We start from the raw sequence: 24,453 nt of genomic DNA on the forward strand, positions 1-24,453 counted from the left end.
CATGTAGGCCTATTCACATGTAGGCCTATTCACATGTAGGCCTATTCACATGTAGACCTAGTCACATGTAGGCCTAGTCACATGTAGACCTATTCACATGTAGGCCTATTCACATGTAGACCTATTCACATGTAGACCTAGTCACATGTAGGCCTAGTCACATGTAGACCCATTCACATGTAGACCTAGTCACATGTAGACCTAGTCACATGTATACCTATTCAGATGTAGACCTAGTCACATGTAGGCCTAGTCACATGTATATGATCAATTGAAATGAAAAGTTCTCTGCACCATGGAATAAAATGTAGTCAGAAGGCATGACTGGAGATTTGTTGTGTGCTACTTTGTTACTCATTTATAAACCATTTAGTCAACCCTTATCTGCAGTATAAATGAGAACCATCAGTCATATAAGTATTTGATTAGTCATCTATTATAAACAGAATTTCATGAAAGTGAGCACTATGAATTGTCAAACTGTCTCTGAAACTGACCAAAGCCAGCACTCGTTTGTTGTAGTAATTTGTTGAACCACAATACACAAGTACTGTTCAATTCTCTTTTAATTCTTTGTGTAAATGGGTATGTGTGAATACTGTACGTGGATATGCAGATTTGTGAGTATCTACATTTGTTTGCGTGTAATAAGAAGAAAGCTAAAGTGTGCGTGTGTCAGTGTGTGTGTGTGTCAGTGTGTGTGAGTGTTAGAGAGAGGAAGAGAGAGCATGTAAGTGTAATGTTTACTGTACATTTTGTATTGTTTATTTCACTTTTGTTTATGATGTATTTCACTTGCTTTGGCAATGTAAACATATGTTTCCCATGCCAATAAAGCCCCTTAGATTGAAATCGAATTGAATTGAAATTGAATTGAGAGAAAGAGTTAGTTCACTGCCCCTCTGCAGGCTGGTGTGTCTGAGATTCCGTTGGACTCTGATCTTGAGGTTTATTTAAGCTGAATTCCGTGGGCTCATCAGGACCGAGTTACAAAAATCCTCCTATAGAACCAGAAAGAATGTGCAGCGCATTCAGTTCTGTATAAGGCACAAAGGCATGTCTTTGGACGTGGGGGCAGGCATCAAAAGACAGGCAGCGGAGGGATTTCTTTAGAGGCTGGGGGGCAAAGAAGGTATTTTGATTGGGGGGGAGGGGAGTGAAGGGTTTGGTGGTCAGCAGTTTTAGTGAAGGGTGTGGGAGCGCTTTTGGGAAGCATGAGGTTAAGGAGGCATGTGCTTCACAACGACATCCGGAGGTCACTGCCACGGTTCAATATGTAATGTCCAATAATCTAATGATCTAATAATCTAATCACCACAAAAGATCAGGGCTATTATGGATATTTAGTTCTGATCCAAAAGGTTCATAATGGGTTTGATTACACATAGACTAAAGACAAGGGAAAACAGGGTTATTTACAGCTTATATTTTTGTCATAAGAATGTAGAGTAATACAGAACAGAGTATTATGGACATAATGACAGATATTACAACAATTATATGTAGATGGTCACGAATAACAATTAGGCAGTTGTGGATTGTGAGCTATGGGGAGAGGGGTTGAAAGTTGTCCATTACAACATAGGGCCAGTCACTGGTTGGTGACATACTGTATCTATTACTAAGCCATCTCCATGACCTTCTTAATCCAGTCCACATAGATGGAGACGCGGATGAAGATGCTGGGCTGGCCTGGGTGTCCACAGCGCCTCATGGGGATGATCACTCCCTCCAGCACCCAGCAGTCACTGTTCTGACAGGCCAGGGGACCACCGTAGTCTCTCTGGGGGTCGGGTGGAAATAACATATCAATGTCAGATCATTCTCACACAGTGACAGGACATATCGTAACTTAACGTATATGTTTGCGTTGGGCTGTGCGTCACAGAATGAATTTCCTAAAAGATAAAATTGTTTCATTCTCACACACCATAAACCTCATTCTCTCTCATAGAAATAAACCACACACCATAAACCTCATTCTCTCTCATAGAAATAAACCACACACCATAAACCTCATTCTCTCTCATAGAAATAAACCACACACCATAAACCTCATTCTCTCTCATAGAAATAAACCACACACCATAAACCTCATTCTCTCTCATAGAAATAAACCACACACCATATAGACAAATCCTCCCCCTCACAAACACACCCGACCCAAACCTACCTCACAGGCACCCACCCCACCCTGGAAGGAGTTGGTGCACATCTCGTTCTCCCGAACACGGCCCCGGAAGTATTTGTTACAGTCCTTGTTGCTTATAACTGGTATTTGAGCCACATTGAGCACAGAGTCATCTGTAGAAGTGCCTGAGAAAGTGAGAGAAACAGTAAAAGAGGGGGGGGGGAGAGAACGAAATAATGAGAGAGAGGTGGCATATGCTGAGTAATACTGGAAATAACAACACCATCTGTTGGTCCAGGATCTGAAAAGCTGTCTCATTTACATGACACATTAGTAAAACAGATACTACTTCAAGGGCAGCAAAAGATACCTAAAGAAACATGATGTCATACATTAGGGTCCTAGGTTTTCCTGACCACATCATCTGACCTGGGACAACTCAGGGCCCTGGTCGTAATGCAGCCATAGGATGGTGATATATAAAGGACATTATGAAGGAAAGGTATCAAGAGTACAACAGGAAAAAATATGCAGATGAGGGTAATACAGATGTTGGATCTTAATTTGAGCCAGTTTGCTACAGCAGAAAAATAATCCTGCAGCAACAGGAAATCTGAATTATTATGTGGATTATAATTCATGGACATTTTTGAATGGGTTGGTAGATTTTTCGTAAGTGAAAATCAAGTCTGAAATGTAGAAATGACAAACTTCAAAAGCCTTTTTAAACCTCAAAATTCACTACACGTTTTAGATCTCCTGCATTGCAGGAAGGTTCTCCTCCAGCAGGGTGATCCAATGAAGATCCTACATCTGTAAAAGGAAGGATAAAGATGAATACGGAGGAATGTGACTAAATTATATTGTGGTGTTACAATTATGAGCATAGCTCTCCTTTACCTTGAGTTTCCCCCCAGCCTGCGATCTCGCAGTAGGTTCCGTTTTGAACTATGTAGCGTTCAGGAGGCAGACAGATCTGAGACACACGCTCATTAAACTGGGCTGAGCTGAGGAAGAGGAAGAGGATGAGGAAGAGCATCAGCCTGAGCAGAATGGGGTTGCTGTTAAATCATATGGCATGGATTAGTTAGGATAGTAGGATACTATTGTTAGGTTACCCGTGAACTGTAAAAAAACTAAAAGTATAATAAAAGATGTGCAGGGAAATATGTGGTTTGTGTGTGTGTGTGTGTGTGTGTGTGTGTGTGTGTGTGTGTGTGTGTGTGTGTGTGTGTGTGTGTGTGTGTGTGTGTGTGTGTGTGTGTGTGTGTGTCTGCGAGCGTGTGTTCGTGTGTGTACGCACTATTCCAGTTGTAGCATGACCAGCTGGGACTCTGAGGGTCCACAGACGATCTTGGTGAGAGGGATAGTCTGTCGGTCGGGCTCTCCTTCACTGGGGTTACGGAACAATGTCCCCATCATGGCGGAGTACCCTGGAAGGTCCACATAACTGCACATAGAGAACACACACTGACCAACAATCTCCAACCTATTCAAGGGATTTACAACAAAAAATATGTGCTTTTAGAGTCTAGATCTGGGTCTTTTGGGTTAGACAGATTTTCCTTTTACTGTGTTTAAAAAAACAACAACATGATATAAATACTTGATAATTAAGTAATGAGAAATAATAAATCAGAAACCATACCAAGAGGAGAAACACTGCTTAGTGCTGATCACCCATTTGGAGCTAACCAGGGAGCCTCCACAGAAATGGTTTCCTTTCCTGCACACAAGGAGATAAGGGTTATGAAGAGTAGGGTCTAACAGGGAGGGAAGGAGAGAAAGAGAGATTTTATGAAGACTGGGCTCTAACACAAACACATAGAGAGACAGAGAGACAGAGAGAGAGAGAGAGAGAGAGAGAGAGAGAGAGAGAGAGAGAGAGAGAGAGAGAGAGAGAGAGAGAGAGAGATTATGAGGACTGGGCTCTAACAGGGAAAGAGAGGGAGAGGTTATACATACTGGAGAATAACAGAGAGGGAGTGAGAGCAAACAATCAATTGTTTGTTTTCAAGCTAGCTATAGCTAAGAGCTAATAGCTAAAAAAGAAAAGGCTATCAAATAGCTGATACATTTTTACATTTGTACTACTTCTCTTTTTAATTGAAGAACAAAATTAACTGCTGATTTTAGTTTTCTGGGATGCTGTTGCTTGATCTGTGAACTGAAATGAAAACAAGCTGGAAAAAGCTGAAAAGAAATGGAAAAGAGCTAGAAAAAGAATGACCAAGACAAAATCTAAACAGAGATTATGTACCCTACAGATGTCTGCTCTTCCAAGGCAAAGAAAAACTATAAGTAAAGTAAAGAGAGTCACCTGAGACCTTGATGGTGGACCTCACAATACTAGTGGGGAAGAAAACAACAACGAATGTCATATTTCATACTGTGAGCCCCTCAGCCTGACACACTGCCCTGTGCACAAAATACTCAAAACATAGAAGGAATGGTATTGGAAAAGGCAGACAGATAACAATCAATAAGGACAACAATGAAAATTGCCCGTCTCACAGTTAACGTCTACCATAACGACACCATCTTGGTTCAGGGGTCGGAAAGCAACCTGAGGACGTTCCAGGAAGACTTCCAGTCCCCAGGAGAAGAAGCAAAGGAGCAACTGCAAGAAGCTCTCCACAGACCAAAATCCAGGAGAAGATGACCCCTCCAAGCCCTGAAAACAGCCCTGTCTCTCCAAGAATCTCCTCCTACATTGACTCTTTCAGAGACAGTCTATCTGTTCTGGAAAGAGACCTTGCTGAGTTCAGGGAGATATTCCTTGACCAGCCAGAGCAGAGGCATTCAATAGCCGACACCAGCCAGCCTGATGAATCAGCAGCGCAGTGAGATCTCACCCCCTTCCATAGACTTGCACAGTAATTATGACAACTTCCGGAGGACGTCATCTAAACTATCAGAACTCTTGCAGCATGAACTGACATGTTGTCAACCCATTCAAAGTATCAGATAATTAATCTAGTACTGAAAGGATAAGCTACAGCTAGCTAGCACAACAGTGCATAAAATGTGGTGAGTAGTTGACTCAAAGAGAGAGAAAGACAATAGTTGAACAGTTTGAACAAATTCAATTATTCCAAAATTAAGGAGAAGCAAGAGAGAGAGATGGCTATATTTGGTTGTATTTATTGTTTTTTACTTTCACTTTCACTTAGCTAGCAAATGCAGCTAGCTAGTTTAGCCTACTCAAACACCCGGCTCAAAACAGAAAGGGATGCTATGTTAGCTAGCTGGCTATGGCTATCCAACACTGGAACTCTTCCAAGACAAGGTAAGCTTTTGGTTTTATTAATTTATTGCCTCTGGGGCCCGCTGGTATAGCTGCTAAACTGCTTTCTGTACTGCATGATTGTAACGGGTTTACTAACGCATTAGTTCTAGTAGTTCTAGTTGGCTATGATGTAAAAACGATGTAGGCTGTGTGTCGTGATTAGCGTTTATGATATGAAGGTTTGGCTTGGAAAGGTTTTTTCGCCTGGTCACAGACATCTGATGTGTTGTGCACTGAAGTCCACAAGCGCAGGGAAAAAGGTGAGAGGAGCAGAGCACGTAGATAGCTGTGAGAAGGAATTATTTATACAACGAGCAAAGTGATCATGCTGTTTTTATGTGGCTGCTTTGAAAGTTAACTGTGTTTGCATGTGATCAGAGGTGTATTCATTCTGCCAATTCTGTTAAAAAACGTTTTCTTAAACGGAAGCAAACAGAACGAAATGGGGATAAACATACCTGAATTTATCCAATAGAAACTCTCATTTGCAACTGTTGGACTAATGATTACACCCTAGATCAGCTAGATACAGGCAATAGTGTGCAAGGCAGTTTTGAATGTGCCACAGTTTGTCACTTTGATTACTAATAATTCTCTTGACCTGTGCACCTACGTTGTAAACTTTTCATAAGCTAGGTTGTAGCAACCTCGTGATGGGTACAGGGAAAATTTGAGTATCATGTCGTATCCTAAACCTATCGATGTTACATTGAGCTGGGTGAATGGAATATGAATGACAGTCATCCAATATGCTCTAACTGAAATCTGGCCATACTCATAAATAAAAATAAAAAATCATCCTCCCTCATCTTAAAACGTCACCGACCGCCACTGGTCTCTTCCCTGGGAAAAGAGTCATCAAGCTCAGTTTTTGCCCTACCACAGACACTACAGAGTCCCAGGGCCCCTCCTCAACATCCAGGGAGCCCCAAGCAACAGATAGCCCACATCCCCACTGTCCCATTCACCCCCCCCCCCCCCCCCCCCCCCCCACGAGTCATCCCTGACAGAGCACGCAGCTAGCCACAACAGGCAGCACAGAAGAACAGCTACGCAGCACTGCCACAAGTTCCTCAGCATAGGACAACCAGAACCAGATAAGAGACATGTTACCTCTAATCTGCTCTAAGATAGGCATACTGAACTAAAAACCAACATGCACTACAGATGACATCCAGGGTAAAGTACCAATGTATGCATAGGCTATGTAGCCTAAATAAGAGAGAAATATATATTTTTTAATGTTTTATTATGTATTGAATATTTAAATACTGTTTATTTGTTTTATCTCGTATGTTCAACACACCCTAAATGAACATTTGAAACATAGCATCCATAAGTAGGACATAAGCAGCTACAGTGCATTTGTAAAGTATTCAGACCCCTTGACTTTTTCCACATTTTGCTACGTTACAGCCTTATACTAAAATTGATTCAATAGTTTTTTTCCTCTCATCAATCTACACAAAATACCACCTTATGACAATGCAAAAACAGGTTAAGAATTTTTGTAAATTATAATTATGTGAAATATCACATTTACAGACAGTAAGTATTCAGACCCTGTACTCAGTACTTTATTGAAGCACCTTTGGCAGCGATTACAGCCTCAAGTCTTCCTGGGTATGACACTACAAGCGTGGGACACCTGTATTTGGGGAGTTTCTCCCATTCTTCTCTGTAGCTCCTCTCAAGCTCTGTCAGGTTGGATGGGGAGTGTCGCTGCACAGCTATTTTCAGGTCTCTCCAGAGATGTTCGATTGGTTTCATTCCAGGCTCTGGCTGGGCCAATCAAGGACATTCAGAGACCCGAAGCCACTCCTGCGTTGTCTTGGCTGTGTGCTTAGGGTCATTGTCTATTGGAAGGTGAACCTTCTCCCTAGTCCGAGGTCCTGAGCGCTCTGGAGCAGGTGTTCATAAAGGATCTCTCTGTACTTTGCTCCGTTCATCTTTCCCACAATCCTGATTAGTCTCCCAGTCACTGTCGCTGAAAAACATCCCCACAGCATGATCCTGCCACCACCATGCTTCAACGTAGGGAGGGTGCCAGGTTTCCTCCAGACATGACGCTTGACATTCAGGCTAGGGCTGTTGCGGTGACCGTATTACCGCCGACGGTCAAGAGTCATGAAGGCAGTCAAATTCCACGTGACCGTTTAGACACAGTAATTAGGCTTCTACAAGCTCTGATGCTGCTGATGGTCATTAGTAGCCTACCAAACTTGCTAACTGCCTGGTACTCAGCCCTCTATTGTCCCTCTAATCACTCTGACATCAATGCAAATAGAATGGATTTTATTAGGGTGCATTACAGCCGCCGTGAAATGTGAGGCATTATCAAGTGCTTGTCAAATTGTGAATGAGAGACTGATGGAGTGGGTACAGCCTGCGCAAGAAACAAAGCAGAGCTCAAGCCTTTCATGCGACATTTTTCAAATCCTCATTAGAGTAGCATCATGCAGCCTTACAATGTATTAAAGTCAAAACATATAGCCCAAAGTTTGTAGAACAACTGAAGTTACATTAATAACTCTAAATTAAGCATATAGGAATACCAATTTGTTTGTTAACAGCACAACACAGAATATCCGTTTGTGCGCACTCCCTCAAATCGTTTGGAGAAAATATCCATTCTATTTTATTCAGCTTTGTTCAATTGTATTCTTCACACTATAAAATAATGCCACGGAATTCTAAGCAAATCTTGTCTGCTAAATGAACTAGAGTAGCCCACAGCCATATGGCATAGCCGATAAAGGGCCTAACATAAGGACAACTCAGAGTATGTTATTCTGTTCTTCTGCAATAGACTACATTTTCTTCATATCATGCTTCTTTAGACCGGTCTAAAATAAATTATGGATTTATTGTGAAGGTGTAGGCTATATTACATGGATTTATTAGACTTTTTAAAATGTAGATGTTCCAAAGGTCTGCATCAGTGGCTTGTAGGCTATGCGTGGAAGCCAGGAGATGCTAAATGTGTTTATGTTAACTAACGGTCAATTACCGTGAGACCGACTGAATTTAGCACAGGTGGACTCCAATCAAGTTGTAGAAACATCTCAAGGATGATCAATGGAAACAGGATGCACCAGAGCTCAATTTCGAGCCTCATAACAAAGGGTCTGAATACTTATGTAAATAAGGAATTTCTGATTTTATTGTTAATACATTTGCAAACATTTCTAAAAACCTGTTTTTGCTTTGTCATTATGGGGTATTGTGTGTAGATTTATGAGGAACATTTTTAATTTAATCAATTTTATAATAAGGCTGTAACATAACAAAATGTGGAAAAAGGGAAGTGGTCTGAATACCAACTTTGGGCTCCCGAGTGGCACTGCATCTCAGTGCAAGAGACGTCACTACAGTCCCTGGTTCGATTCCAGGCTGTATCACATCCGACCGTGATTGGGAGTCCCATAGGCGGCGCACAATTGGCCCAGCGTCAGCCGGGTTTGGCCAGGGTAGGCCGTCATTCTAAATAAGAATATGTTCTTAACTGACTTGCCTAGTTAAATAAAGGTTAAATAAAAAAGTAAAAAATACATTTTTTAAATACTTTCCAAATGCAGTGAATATATAACATTCAGGGTTTGTGCTCTTAAACATTTGTTTGTGAAAAGTACAGACACAGACATCGTAGACATTGTACATAGTTCAGACATTACTATACTTCTAGAGACATGGAGTCGAAGAGAAACATCCTCTCTCAAAAATTACAGGGAGTTTACTGCAGGCCTATCGTCAGTGAAACATCCACATGTAAAATGTGGCAGAGACTCAAGAGGGATTATAATCTGGTTTAAAGAGAGGAAAGGAAAAACATACAGTTGGCTAAAAATATATTTTTTATTGTTAACTCAGATAGTGACCTTTACATGTGTGCAATGTATATGCCTCCATCTGACTTTCAATATTATAACAAAGATTGTTTTCAGAGTCTCTATTCTGATAGAATTCATTTTGAGTCACTAGGTAAAGTTCTGTTAATGGGGGATTTAAATGCTAGAACTGGTAAAGGAGCAGACTACATATACTGTATTTAGAGGGAAACACCCATGTACATCTGTGTATGAATCACAACTGACTACAGAGAGAGAGAGAGAGAGAGAGAGAGAGAGAGAGAGCTATGACAGTATTGTCAACAAAAATGGGAAATAAGTAGGTTTACTTATTGATCTGAACTGGGAAACAGTGCAGTCGACTATGTCATAACAGATATAGAGCAATAAAAAAATCTATGCCTTTATGGTCATGCCACAACTCCCCTTGTCAGACCACTGCCAAATTAGAATTTATCAGGAAAAATAAATAAATCTGATGAACCAACCCTACATTTAAAACCAGAACTCTACCCCCTCCCGCCTACATACACGTGGGGAAAAAGCTAGCCATGTTGAATATAAGGCAGCATGAAATAACATTGATATTCAAAACTTGATTTACATTTTTATTTTTACTACATTTAAATAAGACAAAGACGGCATTAAGCCACTGACAAATTGATGGATATATTCATCAATCTGGCAAAAGAAGTACTACATCTTAAAAAGGTGAAAAATAGAACATCAAAAAAGAAAAATGGTATGGTTTGACGAAGAATGTTCAACTGCAAGAAAAGAACTAAGACTTTTGTCAAACCAAAAACACCAGGAGACACATCTCATATACCAATAGGCCCTAAGCCAATATAAGAACATCCCTCTATATGACCAATTAATTTGGGGAATTATGGAGGAAATTAGATACCAATCTTAAAAAGAAAGACCTCCCAATCAAAGATTGGATTATCTGGAAACAGCATTTTGAAATACCTCTGTAAATTCCAAATAAAAAAAAGAACTTAACTCCACCCAAACATCAGTAAAAGAACAATTAAACTAATTATAATTAACAGTAAAAACCCAACGAAACCAGCTGGACAATCCTATTACATTGTTTTAAGTAATTGATCAAATAAAGGCCCTCAAGAGCGGTGAAGGCTCAGGGCCAGACAGCATTCGAACATAGATTCAACCCCCCCCCCCCCCCCATCCTTCCATGTGGCAATTTAAAATATACAGTACATCATGGGATAAAAGCCCCAACAAAAGGTTTTACCTGGAATTTTGTACAACTATTCTGTGCACAGAAATGCCCCAAACCAAGCCTGAAGGGCAGAACTTGGGAGATTTCCCCTAGCACTCATAATTGAGAAAAGAGACACCACATTCTGGACTCACCTAACACACTGTGATCCAGAACATTATCATCACAAGGCTTTCTTATGCAAAGACTGCAATACAAAGAGTGACCCTCAGAGCAACTGGCCCAAAACCACCAGCTAAACTCAACCATTTGACCACAAATAACACAATTCTAATAAGTAGAAATCGCTAACCAAAATATATAGAATATTGGCAAAACGGAATTCAATTGAATCACAAGCTTCAGTGTTATCAAATTCTATATAGAGATATCAAATTAGCACAACACCTTATCAAAATCAAAGAATTCAAACTATGGAAGACATTAACAATGTACAGACTCAATGAGCCATAGCCTGGCAATAGAGACAGAATGCCATAGAAAAACATGGAAGGTCGGAGAGGAAAGACTAGGTAAGCACTGCGGGTCGGGTGAAGTAGAGAATGAGGAGAAAATCTGCATTCTGTTACGAGGTAACATTGAGACAGTAGATCTTGCTCCAGATTATGTGCTGCCTTGTCATCATTTAAGAGATGTCATACACATGAGCCTTTCTAGATTTAATTTCGCAATTGTTTTTTAAAAATGTGTTATTGTTTTTGTGTATATGCAGTATACTGTATATTATTATTGTTGGTCCAACATATTGTTCATTTATGTAATACTTTATGTAATACTATTGCTTTGACAATGTAATGTCTGCGTCCAACTCACACTCCCAAACACTTAGATCCCCGGAATACAGCTCACTTCCCAGCTCTCTCTCCAGATCCCAATCCCAACTCTAATCACCTGTTCACACACCTGCATGTCATCATCCCACACTATTTAGTTCAGTTCCTTGCACCCCATCACTGTGAGGTATCGTTTGTTTTTGAGACACTTTTTCAGGGCTCAATTTTTTTCCCCCGTCCTTCTCGCCTCCTGTGTATGATAGTTTTTGCCTGCCTTACTCAACGCCTTTTGCCTATTCCCTTCCTGTACTGTTGCCATTTGTGGACCAACCGTGTATGACCTTCTGCCTGCCCCTGGACCCAGCTACCTGCCTCTTAAGGTTCCTTTCAATAAACACCTGCTGCGCTCTGCGCTTGAAACCAGCTCTGTCTCCCTCGTGTTCATTACAGACAGTGGCAACAACCCATTCACGCCAATATAGCATTTATTGAACTGAATTGAATTGAATTGAGAGAGAGATATAGGAGAGAGTGGGGTCATGAAGACTTGGCTCTAAGACACACAGAGAACGAGAGAGAGGACAAACCCAATTTTGATAAACTCTCATATCTATTGGGTGAAATACCACAGTGCGCCATCACAACAGCATGATTTAGGACCTGTTGTCACAAGAAAGGGCAACCAGTGAAGAACAAACACCAGAAATACAACCCATATTTATGTTTATTTATCTTCCCTTTTGTACTTTAACCTTTTTTCACATAATATGACATTTGAGTGTGTCTATTCTTTTTTAACTTTTTTGAGTGTAACATTTACTGTTCATTTTGATTGTTTATTTCACTTTTGTTTATTTTTTACTTCACTTGCTTTGGCAATGTTAACATATGTTTCCCATGCCAATAAAGCCCTTACATTGAAATTGAATTGAATTGAGAGAGAGGCCATGAACACTGGTCTCTAACAGAGGAGACAGAGAGGTTATGAAGACAGAGACAGAGAGGTTATGAAGACTGAGACAGAGAGGTTATGAAGACTGAGGCTGGAGTCTCTATCGCTGAGTAAATCTCACTGAGCTAACACTGCCCCTCACAGACTGACCTGTCTCTGAGGCTGACTGTCCAGGGAGAGTTTCCAGGATGCCCACCAACAATACGGAGTATGCTCTTGACCAAACGATCATCTCTCTTCCCACACTCATTAAACTCCACTTTCTCTGGGCGCGCACACACACACACACACACACACACACACACACACACACACACACTTCAGTTAGTGAGTAAAGTTGTGTACACAGGTCCACTTCCAGGAAGCACTTATTATTCATTATAGTTGCATATTCCATTAGGAACTCACCGGCTGGCTCAATGATGGACACTTTCTCCCCAGCTGTTCAAACAACAATAAGCACAATAATATTTTAATCATTTTGAAATAACAGCCATGGAGGGATTAGTGCTTTGAGCAAAATGTATGAAGAGAGCTTCATAGTGTTAGTAAATTAACATTAGGCCTAGAATGATAGAGTACAGAGATAAGATATACTGGCGGTGTCCGAAATCTGTCTTGCCTACTACTTACTAAAACGACAATGTGTACTAATCATATTACAATACGATTTAGAACGTACTGTTTAGTAAAAATGATTGCAGTAATCAACAAATCTCAATATATTAGGCCCACCCATCCTGATAATGTGGCATCTAACGCGCAAGTGCGTTGATTCCCGCCATTCGCTCATTTGGGTACAGCGTGTCCCCTTGTCTCATTATCAGCTTAGTATCATACTATAAAACGTTCTATTTTCGCATACCTAAAATGCCTACTATGTAGTACGAAAGTATGGGTATTCGGATACGGCCAATGAGTGATGGAGTAACAAGAGAAAGATATGGAGAAAGGAATGTAATGCCTGAGGGCACAGAGGTATGGGGGGGGGGGGGGGGGGGGATGGGAATCTTTACCGCACTGCTTGATGGCACAGTAGTCAAACTCTGTTTTGGGGTCAGTGGTGTAGCACCAGGGTCCGTGTTGGTCCCCATCTGGGTTCCGGCAGTAGTTCTCTGTCAGGTTGCCCTCAGGGTGGGTCCCTGGGTTTATCCTGGAAAACCACAGTACAGTAAAAGCACTAAACCTACCTACCCATGCCACAGCAGACACTTCTACACCCACATGCTACTATCCCATACATTGAAAGATATATACAGTGGATTTAAAAAGTCTACACACCCCTGTTAAAATGGCAGGTTTTTGTGATGTAAAATAATGAGACGAAGATAAATCATGTCAGAAGTTTTTCCACCTTTAATGTGACCTATAACGTGAACAATTCAATTGAAAAACAAACTGAAATCTTTGAGGGGGAAAAATAAACTCACAATAACCTGGTTGCATAACTGTGCACACCCTTAAACTAATACTTTGTTGAAGCACCTTTTGATTTTATTACAGCACTCAGTCTTTTTGGGCTGGAGTCTATTAGCATGGCACATCTTGATGTGATAATATTTGCCCACTCTTCTTTGCAAAAGCGCTCCAAATCTGTCAGATTGCGAGGACATCTCCTGTGCACAGCCCTCTTCAGATCACCCCAGAGATGTTCAATTGGATTCAGGTCTGGGCTCTGGCTGGGCCATTCCAAAATGTTAATCTTCTTCTGGTGAAGCCATGCTTTCGTGGATTTGGATGTGTGCTTTGGGTCGTTGTCGTGCTGAAAGGTAAACTTCCTCTTCATCTTCAGCTTTCTAACGGACGCCTGAAGGTTTTGTGCCAAAATTGCCTGGTATTTGGAACTGTCCATAATTCCCTCCACCCTGACTAAGGCCCCGGTTCCAGCTGAAGAAAAACAGCCCCAAAGCATGATGCTGCCACCACCATGCTTCACTGTGGGTATGGTGTTCTTTGGGTGATGTGCAGTGTTGTTTTTGCGCCAAACAAACCTTTTGGAATTATGGCCAAAAAGTTCAACCTTGGTTTCATCAGACCATAACACATTTTCCCACGTGCTTTTGGGGGACTTGATGTTTGTTTTTGCAAACTTCAGCCGGGCTTGGATGTTTTTCATTGTAAGAAAAGGCTTCCGTCTTGCCACCCTACCCCATAGCCCATTCATATGAAGAATACGGGAGATTGTTGTCACATGTAGCACACAGCCAGTAGTTGCCAGAAATTCCTGCAGTTCCTTTAATGTTGCTGTAGGCCTCTTGGAAGCCTCCCTGACCAGTTTTCTCCTCGTCTTTTCATACATTTTGGAGGGACGTCCAGTTCTTGGTAACGTCTCTGTGGTGCCATATTTTCTCCACTTGATGATGACTGTCTTCACTGTGTTCCATGGTATATGTAATGCTTTGGAAATTATTTTGTACCCTTCTCCTGGCTGATATCTTTGAACAATGAGATCCCTCTGATGCTTTGGAAGCTCTCTGCAGACCATGGCTTTTGCTCTGAGATGCAACTAAGAAAATGTCAGGAAAATCCTTCTAGAACAGCTGAACTTTATTTGTGATTAATCAGGGTCACTTTAAATGATGGCAGGTGTGTAATGACTTCTATTTAACATGAGTTTGAATGTGATTGGTTAATTCTGAACACAGCCACATCCCCAGTTATAAGAGGGCGTGCACACTTATGCAACCAGGTTATTGTAAGGTTTTTATTTTTCATTTTTCCCCCTCGAAGATTTCAGTTTGTTTTTCAATTGAATTGTTCACATTATAGGTCACATTAACAGTAGAAAAAGTTCTGACACGATTTATCTTTGTCTCATTCTTTTACATCACAAAAACCTGGCATTTTAACAAGGGTGTGTAGACTTTTTATATCCACTGTATATACACAGTACCAGTCAAAAGTCTTTACACACCTACTCATTCAAGGGTTTTTCTTTCTTTTGACTATTTTCTACATTGTAGAATAATAGTGAAGACATCAAAACTATGAAATAACAAATATGGAATCATGTAGTAAACAGAAAAGTGTTAAATCAAAATATATTTTAGATTCTTCAAAGTAGCCATCCTTTGCCTTGATGACAGCTTTGCACACTCTTGGCATTCTCTCAACCAGCTTCATGAGGTAGTCACCTGGAATGCATTTCAATTAACAGGTGTGCCTTGTTAAAAGATAATTTGTGGAACTTTCCTTAATGCGTTTGAGCCAATCAGTTGTGTTGTGACAAGGTAGAGGTGTTATACAGAAGATAGCCCTATTTGGTTAAAGACTAAGTCCATATTATGGCAAGAACAGCTCAAATAAGCAAAGAGAAACGACAGTCCATCATTACTTTAAGACATGAAGGTCAGTCAGTCCAGGAAATTTCAAGAACTTTGAAAGTTTCTTCAAGTGCAGTTGCAAAAACGATCAAGAGCTATGATGAGACTGGTTCTCATGAGGACCGCAACAGGAAAGGAAGACCCAGAGTTACCTCTGCTGCAGAGGATAAGTTCATTAGAGTTACCAGCCTCAGAAATTGCAGCCCAAATAAATGATTCACAGAGTTCAAGTAACAGACACATCTCAACATCAACTGTTTGAATCAGGCCTTCATGGTCGAATTGCTAAAAAGAAACCACTACTAACGGACACCAATAAGAAGAAGAGACTTGCTTGGGCCAAGAAACACAAGCAATGGATATTAGACTGGTGGACATCTGTCCTTTAGTCTGGAGGTCAGATATGAGATTTTTGGTTCCAACCTCCGTGTCTTTGTGAGACGCAGTGTGGGTGAACGGATGATCTCCGCATGTGTAGTTCCCACCGTGCAGCATGGAGGAGGAGGTGTGATGGTATCAAGTTTTAGGTAAGACCCAGATGCAGACAGTGTCGAAGTAACAAAAGTTTATTACTAGTACAGGGGCAGGCAAAACGACAGGTCAAAGGCAGGCAGAGGTCAGTAATCCAGATAGGGTGCAAAAAGTCCAGAACGGCAGGCAGTCTCAGGGTCAGAGCAGGCAGAGGTCAATAATCCAGTGAGGGTGGTAAGGGTCCAGAAGGGCAGGCAGTCTCAGGGTCAGAGCAGGCAGGGGTCAATAATCCAGTGTGGTGTGGCAAGGTACAGAACGGCAGGCAGGCTCAGGGTAGGCAGAATGGTCAAAACCGTGAAAAACTAGAAAACAGGAACTAGAACAGACAGGAGCAAGGGGAAAAACACTGGTAGGTTTCATGAAACAAAACAAACTGGAAACAGACAAACAGAGAACACAGGTATAAATACACGGGATAATGGGGAAGATTGGCGACACCTGGAGGGGGGTGGAGACAAGCACAAAGACAGATGAAACAGATCAAGGTGTGACAGTGGGGGTGCTTTGCTGGTGACACTGTCTGTGATTTATTTAGAATTCAAGGCACACTTAACCAGCATGGCTACCACAGCATTCTGCAGCGATATGCCATCCCATCTGGTTTGGGCTTAGTGGGACTATCATTTGTTTTTTAATAGGACAATGACCCAACACACCTCCAGGTTATGTAAGGGCTATTTGACCAAGAAGGAGAGTGATGGAGTGCTGCATCAGATGACCTGATCTCCACAATCATCCAACCTCAACCCAAATGAGATGGTTTGGGATGAGTTGGACCGCAGACAGAAGGAAAAGCAGCCAACAAGTGCTCAGCATATGTGGGAACTCCTTCAAGACTGTTGGAAAATAATTCCAGGTGAAGCTGGTTGAGAGAATGCCAAGAGTGTGCAAAGCTGTCACCAAGGCAAAGGGTGGCTACTTTGAAGAATCTCAAATATAAAATATATTGATGATTTGTTTAACACTCTTTTGGATACTACATTCATTATTCCATGTGTTATTTCATAGTATTGATGTCTTCACTATTATTCTACAATGTAGAAAAACTAAGAAAGATCCTTGAATGAGTAGGTGTGTCCAAACTTTTGACTGGTACTGTATATATATACATATGTATTAAATCTTTGACAACACCAAACATACCTGCCAAATTCATGATACATTTAATTTTAGAATCTACTGGTTATTTTTGATACTTAGTTTTGTGAGGTATGTTGACACTCCACTTCTGGCAGATGACGCCCTTCCGCGTCTTTCGGACTACACCCTTGTAGTTTTTACCATTTTCATGGTAGCAATCTGGGGTGTGGGGAAAAAGGAGATGAAAACATGACGACAGAAAACCCTTCTGTGAGTTATCAAGTAGGCTTGCGTTTGAGGACCCTAGATTGCATTGCGAGTGCATTGTTGCCATTGAAACAGCAGAGAGCAGTGTACCCTCAGCTTCGATGTCGTCTGCACAGCGTTTGATATGCAAGCAGAGAGCCGTCCTCATCTCAGGCACAGACGTGAAGCACCAGGGAGCCTCGGATCCATCTGGGTTACGACAGTAGTTCTCCTCCAAGCCCCTGGGAGCAATGGTATAGCAATTAGTATAACCAATATGTATGCACACAATAACACAGGGATATATGGATAAAACAGCTAATACTGGGAGGTTAAAAATAACACTGGGATATATGGATAAAACAGCTAATACTATAGATCAAAATAACACAGGGATTTCTGGATAAAACGGATAATACATCGTGTGGGATCAAAATAACACAGGGATTTCTGGATAAAACGGATAATACATCGTGTGGGATCAAAATAACACAGGGATTTCTGGATAAAACAGCTAATACTGTAGGTCAAAATAACACAGGGATTTCTGGATAAAACGGATAATACATCGTGTGGGATCAAAATAACACAGGGATTTCTGGATAAAACAGCTAATACTGTAGGTCAAAATAACACAGGGATTTCTGGATAAAACAGCTAATACTGTAGGTCAAAATAACACAGGGATTTCTGGATAAAACAGCTAATACTGTAGGTCAAAATAACACAGGGATTTCTGGATAAAACAGCTAATACTGTAGGTCAAAATAACACAGGGATTTCTGGATAAAACAGCTAATACTGTAGGTCAAAATAACACAGGGATTTCTGGATAAAACAGCTAATACTGTAGGTCAAAATAACACAGGGATCATTATTCATGGGTAAATGTTGGATGTATGCTACTGACTCTGGATAAGCGTCTGCTATGACTAAACTGTATATGTGTTTAGGAACACAAATAACTACACCCAAGATCAGCCATTCATGTAGACCCTCATCTCAAGACCCCTAATTTCACTCCTTACTCCACCATCCTCATCACACCACTCACTAACCATCATTCCGCCGCTCATCCCTCTTAACTACCAATCACACCTCTCATCCATCCATCCCTCTTTCGCCCGTTCCTCTGGCTTACTTGCATTCGTAGGTGTTTGGGTAGAAAGGGTGCTCGTGAGGGTACTGGGCGTCCCAACGCTGACAGGCGATACCGCCGGTCGTCTCGTTCACTTTACCACGGTAATCCTCCCCGCGACCACGGAAACAGTTTGTGGTGTAGCTGGACCGGAGGAGTCTCTTTGGAACCACAGCTAGAGTGGAAGGAGGGACGTGACATATGAGGGGTGATATAGATTGTATTACATTGTTATAAAAACGTATACAGTGTAAATGGAACGGACAGGGAGGGTGTATGAGGGGACAGACGTACGGCACTTGCTGATCTGGCAACTCTCTCTCTCCATATCAGGGTCTGTGGTGTAACACCAGGGAACAGGGGAGGAGTCCGGGTTACGGCAGTAGTTATCATCCAAGCTCTTATCTGGATACCTGGAACGCACATGTACAGGATTCCATGTCAGGAACTTCTCATTACCTTGGAAATATTGATTGTTTTCTGTTACAGTACAACATATTGATTAGAGAGACGTAATGCTGACAGGATACAAAGGCATGTAGGCCTACAACAAACTGTATGTAAAAGAGTGGAGTGGTAGTGGTAGTGATTACAGCGGTGATTAGACAGACATACTTCTCAGGCTGGTAGATGTGTTGTTGTGGGTACTGTTGGTCCCAACGTTGACACTCTCTGCCACTCACTGTGTGGTCAACCTGACCCCTGTAGTCTTCCCCGTTACATGTGATACACACCTCTGTGCACAAACCCAAACACACACAGTCTGTAGCAACACTTTTCGACAGTGATGTTCTCTATGATCAAAGACAACACATTATCTTTAGAAACATTTGCAATTGCAATCCTTCAACCACTGGAATGTTGAACAGAATGTGATGTGCAGAATCTCTCTCTCTACCACACCTGCTGTCTCTAACTCTGAATGCTCGGCTATGAAAAGCCAACTGACATTTACTCCTGAGGTGCTGACCTGTTGAACCCTCTACAACCACTGTGATTATTATTATTATTTGACCCTGCTGGTCATCTATGAACATTTGAACATCTTGGCCATGTACTGTTATAATCTCCACCCGGCACAGTCAGAAGAGGACTGGCCACCCCTCAGAGCCTGGTTCCTCTCTAGGTTTCTTCCTAGGCCCCTGCCTTTCTAGGGACTTTTTCCTAGCCAGGCTCTCGGCTGCTTGTTGTTTGGGGTTTTAGGCTGGGTTTCTGTATAGCACTTTGTGACATCGACTGATGTGAAAAGGGCTTTATAAATACATTTGATTGATTGATTGATGTACCGTCTTTGCAGTGGGGGATATTGCAGCTCTCATATCGGCGTTCTGGATCATTGGTGTAGCACCACGGCCCGATGCGGTCCCTATCTGGGTTCCTGCAGTAGTTCAGCTCCAAGCCATTAGTGGCTGTGGGTGTCCATCTATGACAAGGTATAGAAACAGAATATGTGTGAGAGACAGAGATATCTTATTAGATTTTGCTTTGGGTCATGGTTTCCAAACTACTACTAATGCTCTACCCAGCACCAATTGTATTGTGGACTTGGCTGAACTGGTACTAACCTCCAACTATTTTCTCTTCGGAGGAGACTTTTTCCTCCAGACCAAAGGGACAGCGATGGGGAGCACTAAGCCTCCTAATTATGCTAACCTATAGCTAGGAATGTTTGAAAAACAGGTGGTGCTGAATTCAGACCTTAACCCTTTTTCTCTCCAATATTCTCCCAATTCGGAGATATTTGGATGACATTTTTGTGATCTATACAGGGACACAGGAAGAACTTTTAGAATTCCATGCTTATCTAAACTCGATGAATGAACACCTTCACTTCCCCATTAACTATGACCTATCACAAATCAGTTTTCTTGATGTGATGGTTATTAATGACAAAACCTCCCTCTCTACAGATCTCTTTAGGGAACCTGCGGACAAGAATACCCTCCTTAGAGGTGACAGCTTTCATCCACGTCCACATTAAAAGTCTCCCTATAAGTCAATTCAGTCGCATCAGAAGAATATGCAGCTCTGATACTTCTTATTAGAGACAGACCACGGACCTCAACACAAAGGTTTAAGGAAAGGAGGTACAAAGACAATTGGGTAAAACATGCCAATGATCATTTTGAAGGACTAACACAGTTGGAAAGCCTTCAACCAAAAGTTAAAGAAAAAGCAGGACATGTCCCATCATGCTTCACCTGATACTCACCATTTGGGGAAGGCATTTAAGATCATTATCAGGAAGCACTGATACATTATTGACTCTGACCCACAATTTCAACCCATTTTTAAATATCCCCCATGTATGATCTTTAAAAGACCCCCCAAACGTGAGAGACATTGTGGTTAAATCTGATTACCCACCAGAGAAAAGGGAAACTTTCTTGGACAAGGTTACGGAGGGTAATTACAAATGTGGCCAATGTGCTCAATGCAGCTTCACGTATAAATGCAACTAATTTACCCACCCCCGCACAGAACAAAGATTTAAGATAATTTTACCTGCATGTCCACCAATGTTATTTACATGTTGAAATGTCCTTGTGGTCTGTCTTACATAGGGAAAACCCGTAGAAGCCTTAAGACACGGATCAGTGAGCACCGCAGCAATATACGGACAGGTGAGACAAAAAATCTGGTTGCTGTTAATTTTGTACAAGCTGGACTTCCTATTAGTTATCTGAGATACATTGGAATAGAAATGGTCAAGACGTCACACAGGGGAGGAGACATTGAGAGGAAACTTCTTCAAAGGGAATCTTTCTGGATCCACAGATCCTCTTCGTCTTATTGAGGAGTTTGACTTGAAACCGTTTTTATAGTCTAAATTGTGTTAATAAAAAAAAAAGGTATGCTAATTGAACATTGTATGTGTATATATATTACTGTAAATATTGATCACATTCCCTGTGTATGATCATATATTTTGATACATTGAATGGTAATATTGTGAAACTATGTTATACATTTTCTTTACCTCCTGTTTCAGGAAGTGATGTCACTGAGTACTGCCCCTATATATAGGACCTTCCACCCCCACCTGGGATATGGATGCCTGATGAAGACCTAAGGGTCAAAACGTTGTAAATAAATATCACCTGGGAGCATGAGCAGCAGTGTGCCATGTTTTCCTTTCTGTTTTACAAACTACTACTCCCATAAATCAACGGGATGATCTTACCTGTGATCGTGTGGGAACTTTGACCACCACTGTTGACAAGTATGGCCATTTTTCGTCGTGAACACCTTGCCTCGATAGTCTTCTCCTTTACCCACAATGCACTTCCTTACGTACACTGCACATGGAAGAAAAACATCTGCCTTTTCAAACAAAAATCCCAGCGTGCTGCTGACACTACACGACTCATTTTGTTGCGTTATACAAAATGACATCAATTCACTTAGAACATAAATGGCAGAGAACATGACCTCACTTTGACCCCAAAGCTTACCCTTCTTCTCATACAGGTCACAGTTGACGTTCCTCTTGACCTCGGCGTTGCTGCCATCCTCCACCCATGGCAGCTGTTTACAGGTGATGGAGCGGCGCGTCTCGTAGTTGAAGGCTCTAATGAAAGGAGTTTTCAAGTTAATTTGTGTTTTTTATCAATATGGGGGTAGCCTGACTGGCACTCATACCTGTTAGTCCAACACCTTATCCGCTAAGATTGCTAGGTGTTGTACTAAGGTCATACAACCCTCCAGGGTACCTGCAGTCCAGTGTGTGTGAGCAGCGTCTGGCACAGTCCTCCAGCGTCAGCCCTGGCAGTATCAGCACCCGTGCAGAGTTCCAGGAGGTAGGAACCAGCTCCCTTCCCTCAGAACGCTGGAAGTCATTCAGAGGACTGCGGGACCCTATGGCCAAATACAAACACACAGTCCTAATGTCTGGGGGCTTACACTATATAAAAGTATGTGGACACCCCTTAAAATGAGTGAATTCGGCTATTTCAGCCACACCTGTATATAAAATCGAGCACACAGGATGTCACCTTTCCAACAAGTCAGTTTGTCAACTTTCTACCCTGCTAGAGCTGCCCCGGTCAACTGTAAGTGCTGTTATTGTGAAGTGGAAATGTCTAGGAGCAACAACGCCTCAGCCGCAAAGCGGTAGGCCACACACGCTCACAGAACGGGACCGCCGAGTGCTGAAGCTCGTAGTGAGTAAAAATCGTCTGTCCTCGGTTGCAATACTCACGATCAAGTTCTAAACTGGCTCTGGAAGCAACGTCAGCATAAGAACTGTTCATCGGGAGCTTCATGAAATGGGTTTCCATGACCGAGCAGCCGCACAGAAGCCTAAGATCACCATACGCAATATCAAATGTTGACTTGAGTGGTGTAAAGCTCACTGCCATTGGACTCTGGAGCAGTGGAAACACATTCTCTGGAGTGATGAATCACATTTCACCTGGCAGCGATGGACGAATCTGGGTTTAGCGAACACTACCTTCCCCAATGCTTAGTGCCAACTGTAAAGTTTGGTGGAGGAGGAATAACGGTCTGGGGCTATTTTTAATGGTTCGGGCTAGGCCCCTTAGTTCCCCCCTTAACAATGGCATTCTAGATGATTTTGTGCTTCCAACTAAAGTGGCAACAGTTTGGGGAAGGCCCTTTCCTGTTTCAGCATGATAGTGCCCACATGCACAAAGCGAGGTCCATACAGAAATGCATTGTTGAGATTGCTGTGGAAAATCTTGACTGGCCTGCACAGAGCCCTGACCTCAATCACATCCAACACCTTTGGGATGAATTGGAACGCCGACTGTGAGCAAGGCCTAATCGCTCAACATCAGTGCCCGACCTCACTAATGCTCATGTGGCTGAATGGAAGCAAGTCCCTGCAGCAATGTTCCAACATCTAGTGGAAAGCCTTCCCAGAAGAGTATATATGTTAATGCCCATGATTTTGAAATGAAATTTTCGACGAACACTTTTGGTCATGTAGTGTATCATTATATCTAACCACTATCTTACCGGAGTGTTAAAAATGGGAGTTGTTTCAGAAGGGTTTTGGTTCGAAGTTCTAACTTAAAACCCCATGTAATACGTCCTTTGGTAGGCCTATCTACCTAACTATTAACAAACAGTACGTCATGTACTGAGCATCCAGCTGTCTGTTTGTGAGCTTTCTGCTGAACAACATTTGGGCATGGGTCTGACTGAGCACAATAAGACCTTTGGACCCCCACACCATTTTTTTGTGAAGCTTACACGAAGTGTCTCTATCAAAACACTTAACTGTCAGAATCAAATTTCTTGACAGACTGTAATTAGTAAAATGACAGATGTATACACGATTAGATTTATACATGACATGTATATGTAGGAAAACTGCAGTCACTTATGCAGTGTAAACTGAGCTGACCCAGGAATACATGTACAACCAACAAAAAGGCACATCAACTCAACGACATCAAATCAATAAACCAATCCCAGTTGCATTATTAAATTAATGTAGGTACCCAATCGGCACATGAATCTGAAATAGAATCACAAATAAAATAACAAAAAAACAAACGAAACATATCAAAACAAAATAAATAAATATATATGTTATTTTTCTTACCACTGACCAATCCCCTCCAAAATGCCAGGAGAACACAGGAAATAATGACTTTCATGGTTACAGAAGAGAATAAGACAGACCAGTGCTGGATGGAAGCAGATCCAAGGACTTAATAATGTTTTTGACAATTCTGGAGTTCCTCTGGCTGGCGTGTTTTTACGAAATTGATTAGGCTAGACTAGAGCAAGGTGAAAAATTAAGAAGCCTATAAAAATATATATATATATTGTGGTGTTTGTTGGACGGGAAAAGCCAGAGTTACAAAATAAGTGTGAATGTAATGACTGCATCCCGTCCACCCACACGTGAACATTGAAAAGCTTA

General features: G+C 41.7%; 1 protein-coding gene across 1 annotated transcript; it reads right to left on the reverse strand.

Moving 5' to 3' along the window:
• Nucleotides 1-1,406: 1,406 nt before the first annotated feature.
• LOC106582772 (hepatocyte growth factor-like protein) lies at nucleotides 1,407-24,449 on the reverse strand. The gene is made up of 18 exons (XM_014166189.3): nucleotides 24,130-24,449; nucleotides 22,271-22,415; nucleotides 22,013-22,128; nucleotides 21,742-21,856; nucleotides 19,844-19,980; nucleotides 19,173-19,293; nucleotides 18,852-18,970; nucleotides 18,561-18,732; nucleotides 17,531-17,661; nucleotides 17,290-17,392; nucleotides 13,256-13,392; nucleotides 12,648-12,680; nucleotides 12,390-12,504; nucleotides 3,780-3,857; nucleotides 3,435-3,581; nucleotides 3,032-3,138; nucleotides 2,174-2,316; nucleotides 1,407-1,783 (listed from the first exon to the last, which is right to left on the reverse strand). The coding sequence occupies exons 1-18, from the start codon at nucleotides 24,182-24,184 to the stop codon at nucleotides 1,622-1,624; spliced, it is 2,136 nt and encodes a 711-aa protein (XP_014021664.2). The 5' UTR covers nucleotides 24,185-24,449; the 3' UTR covers nucleotides 1,407-1,621.
• Nucleotides 24,450-24,453: the final 4 nt, after the last annotated feature.

The sequence above is a fragment of the Salmo salar genome, chromosome 22, assembly GCF_965601325.2.
Source record: "Salmo salar chromosome 22, fSalSal1, whole genome shotgun sequence".
NCBI lineage: Eukaryota > Metazoa > Chordata > Actinopteri > Salmoniformes > Salmonidae > Salmo > Salmo salar.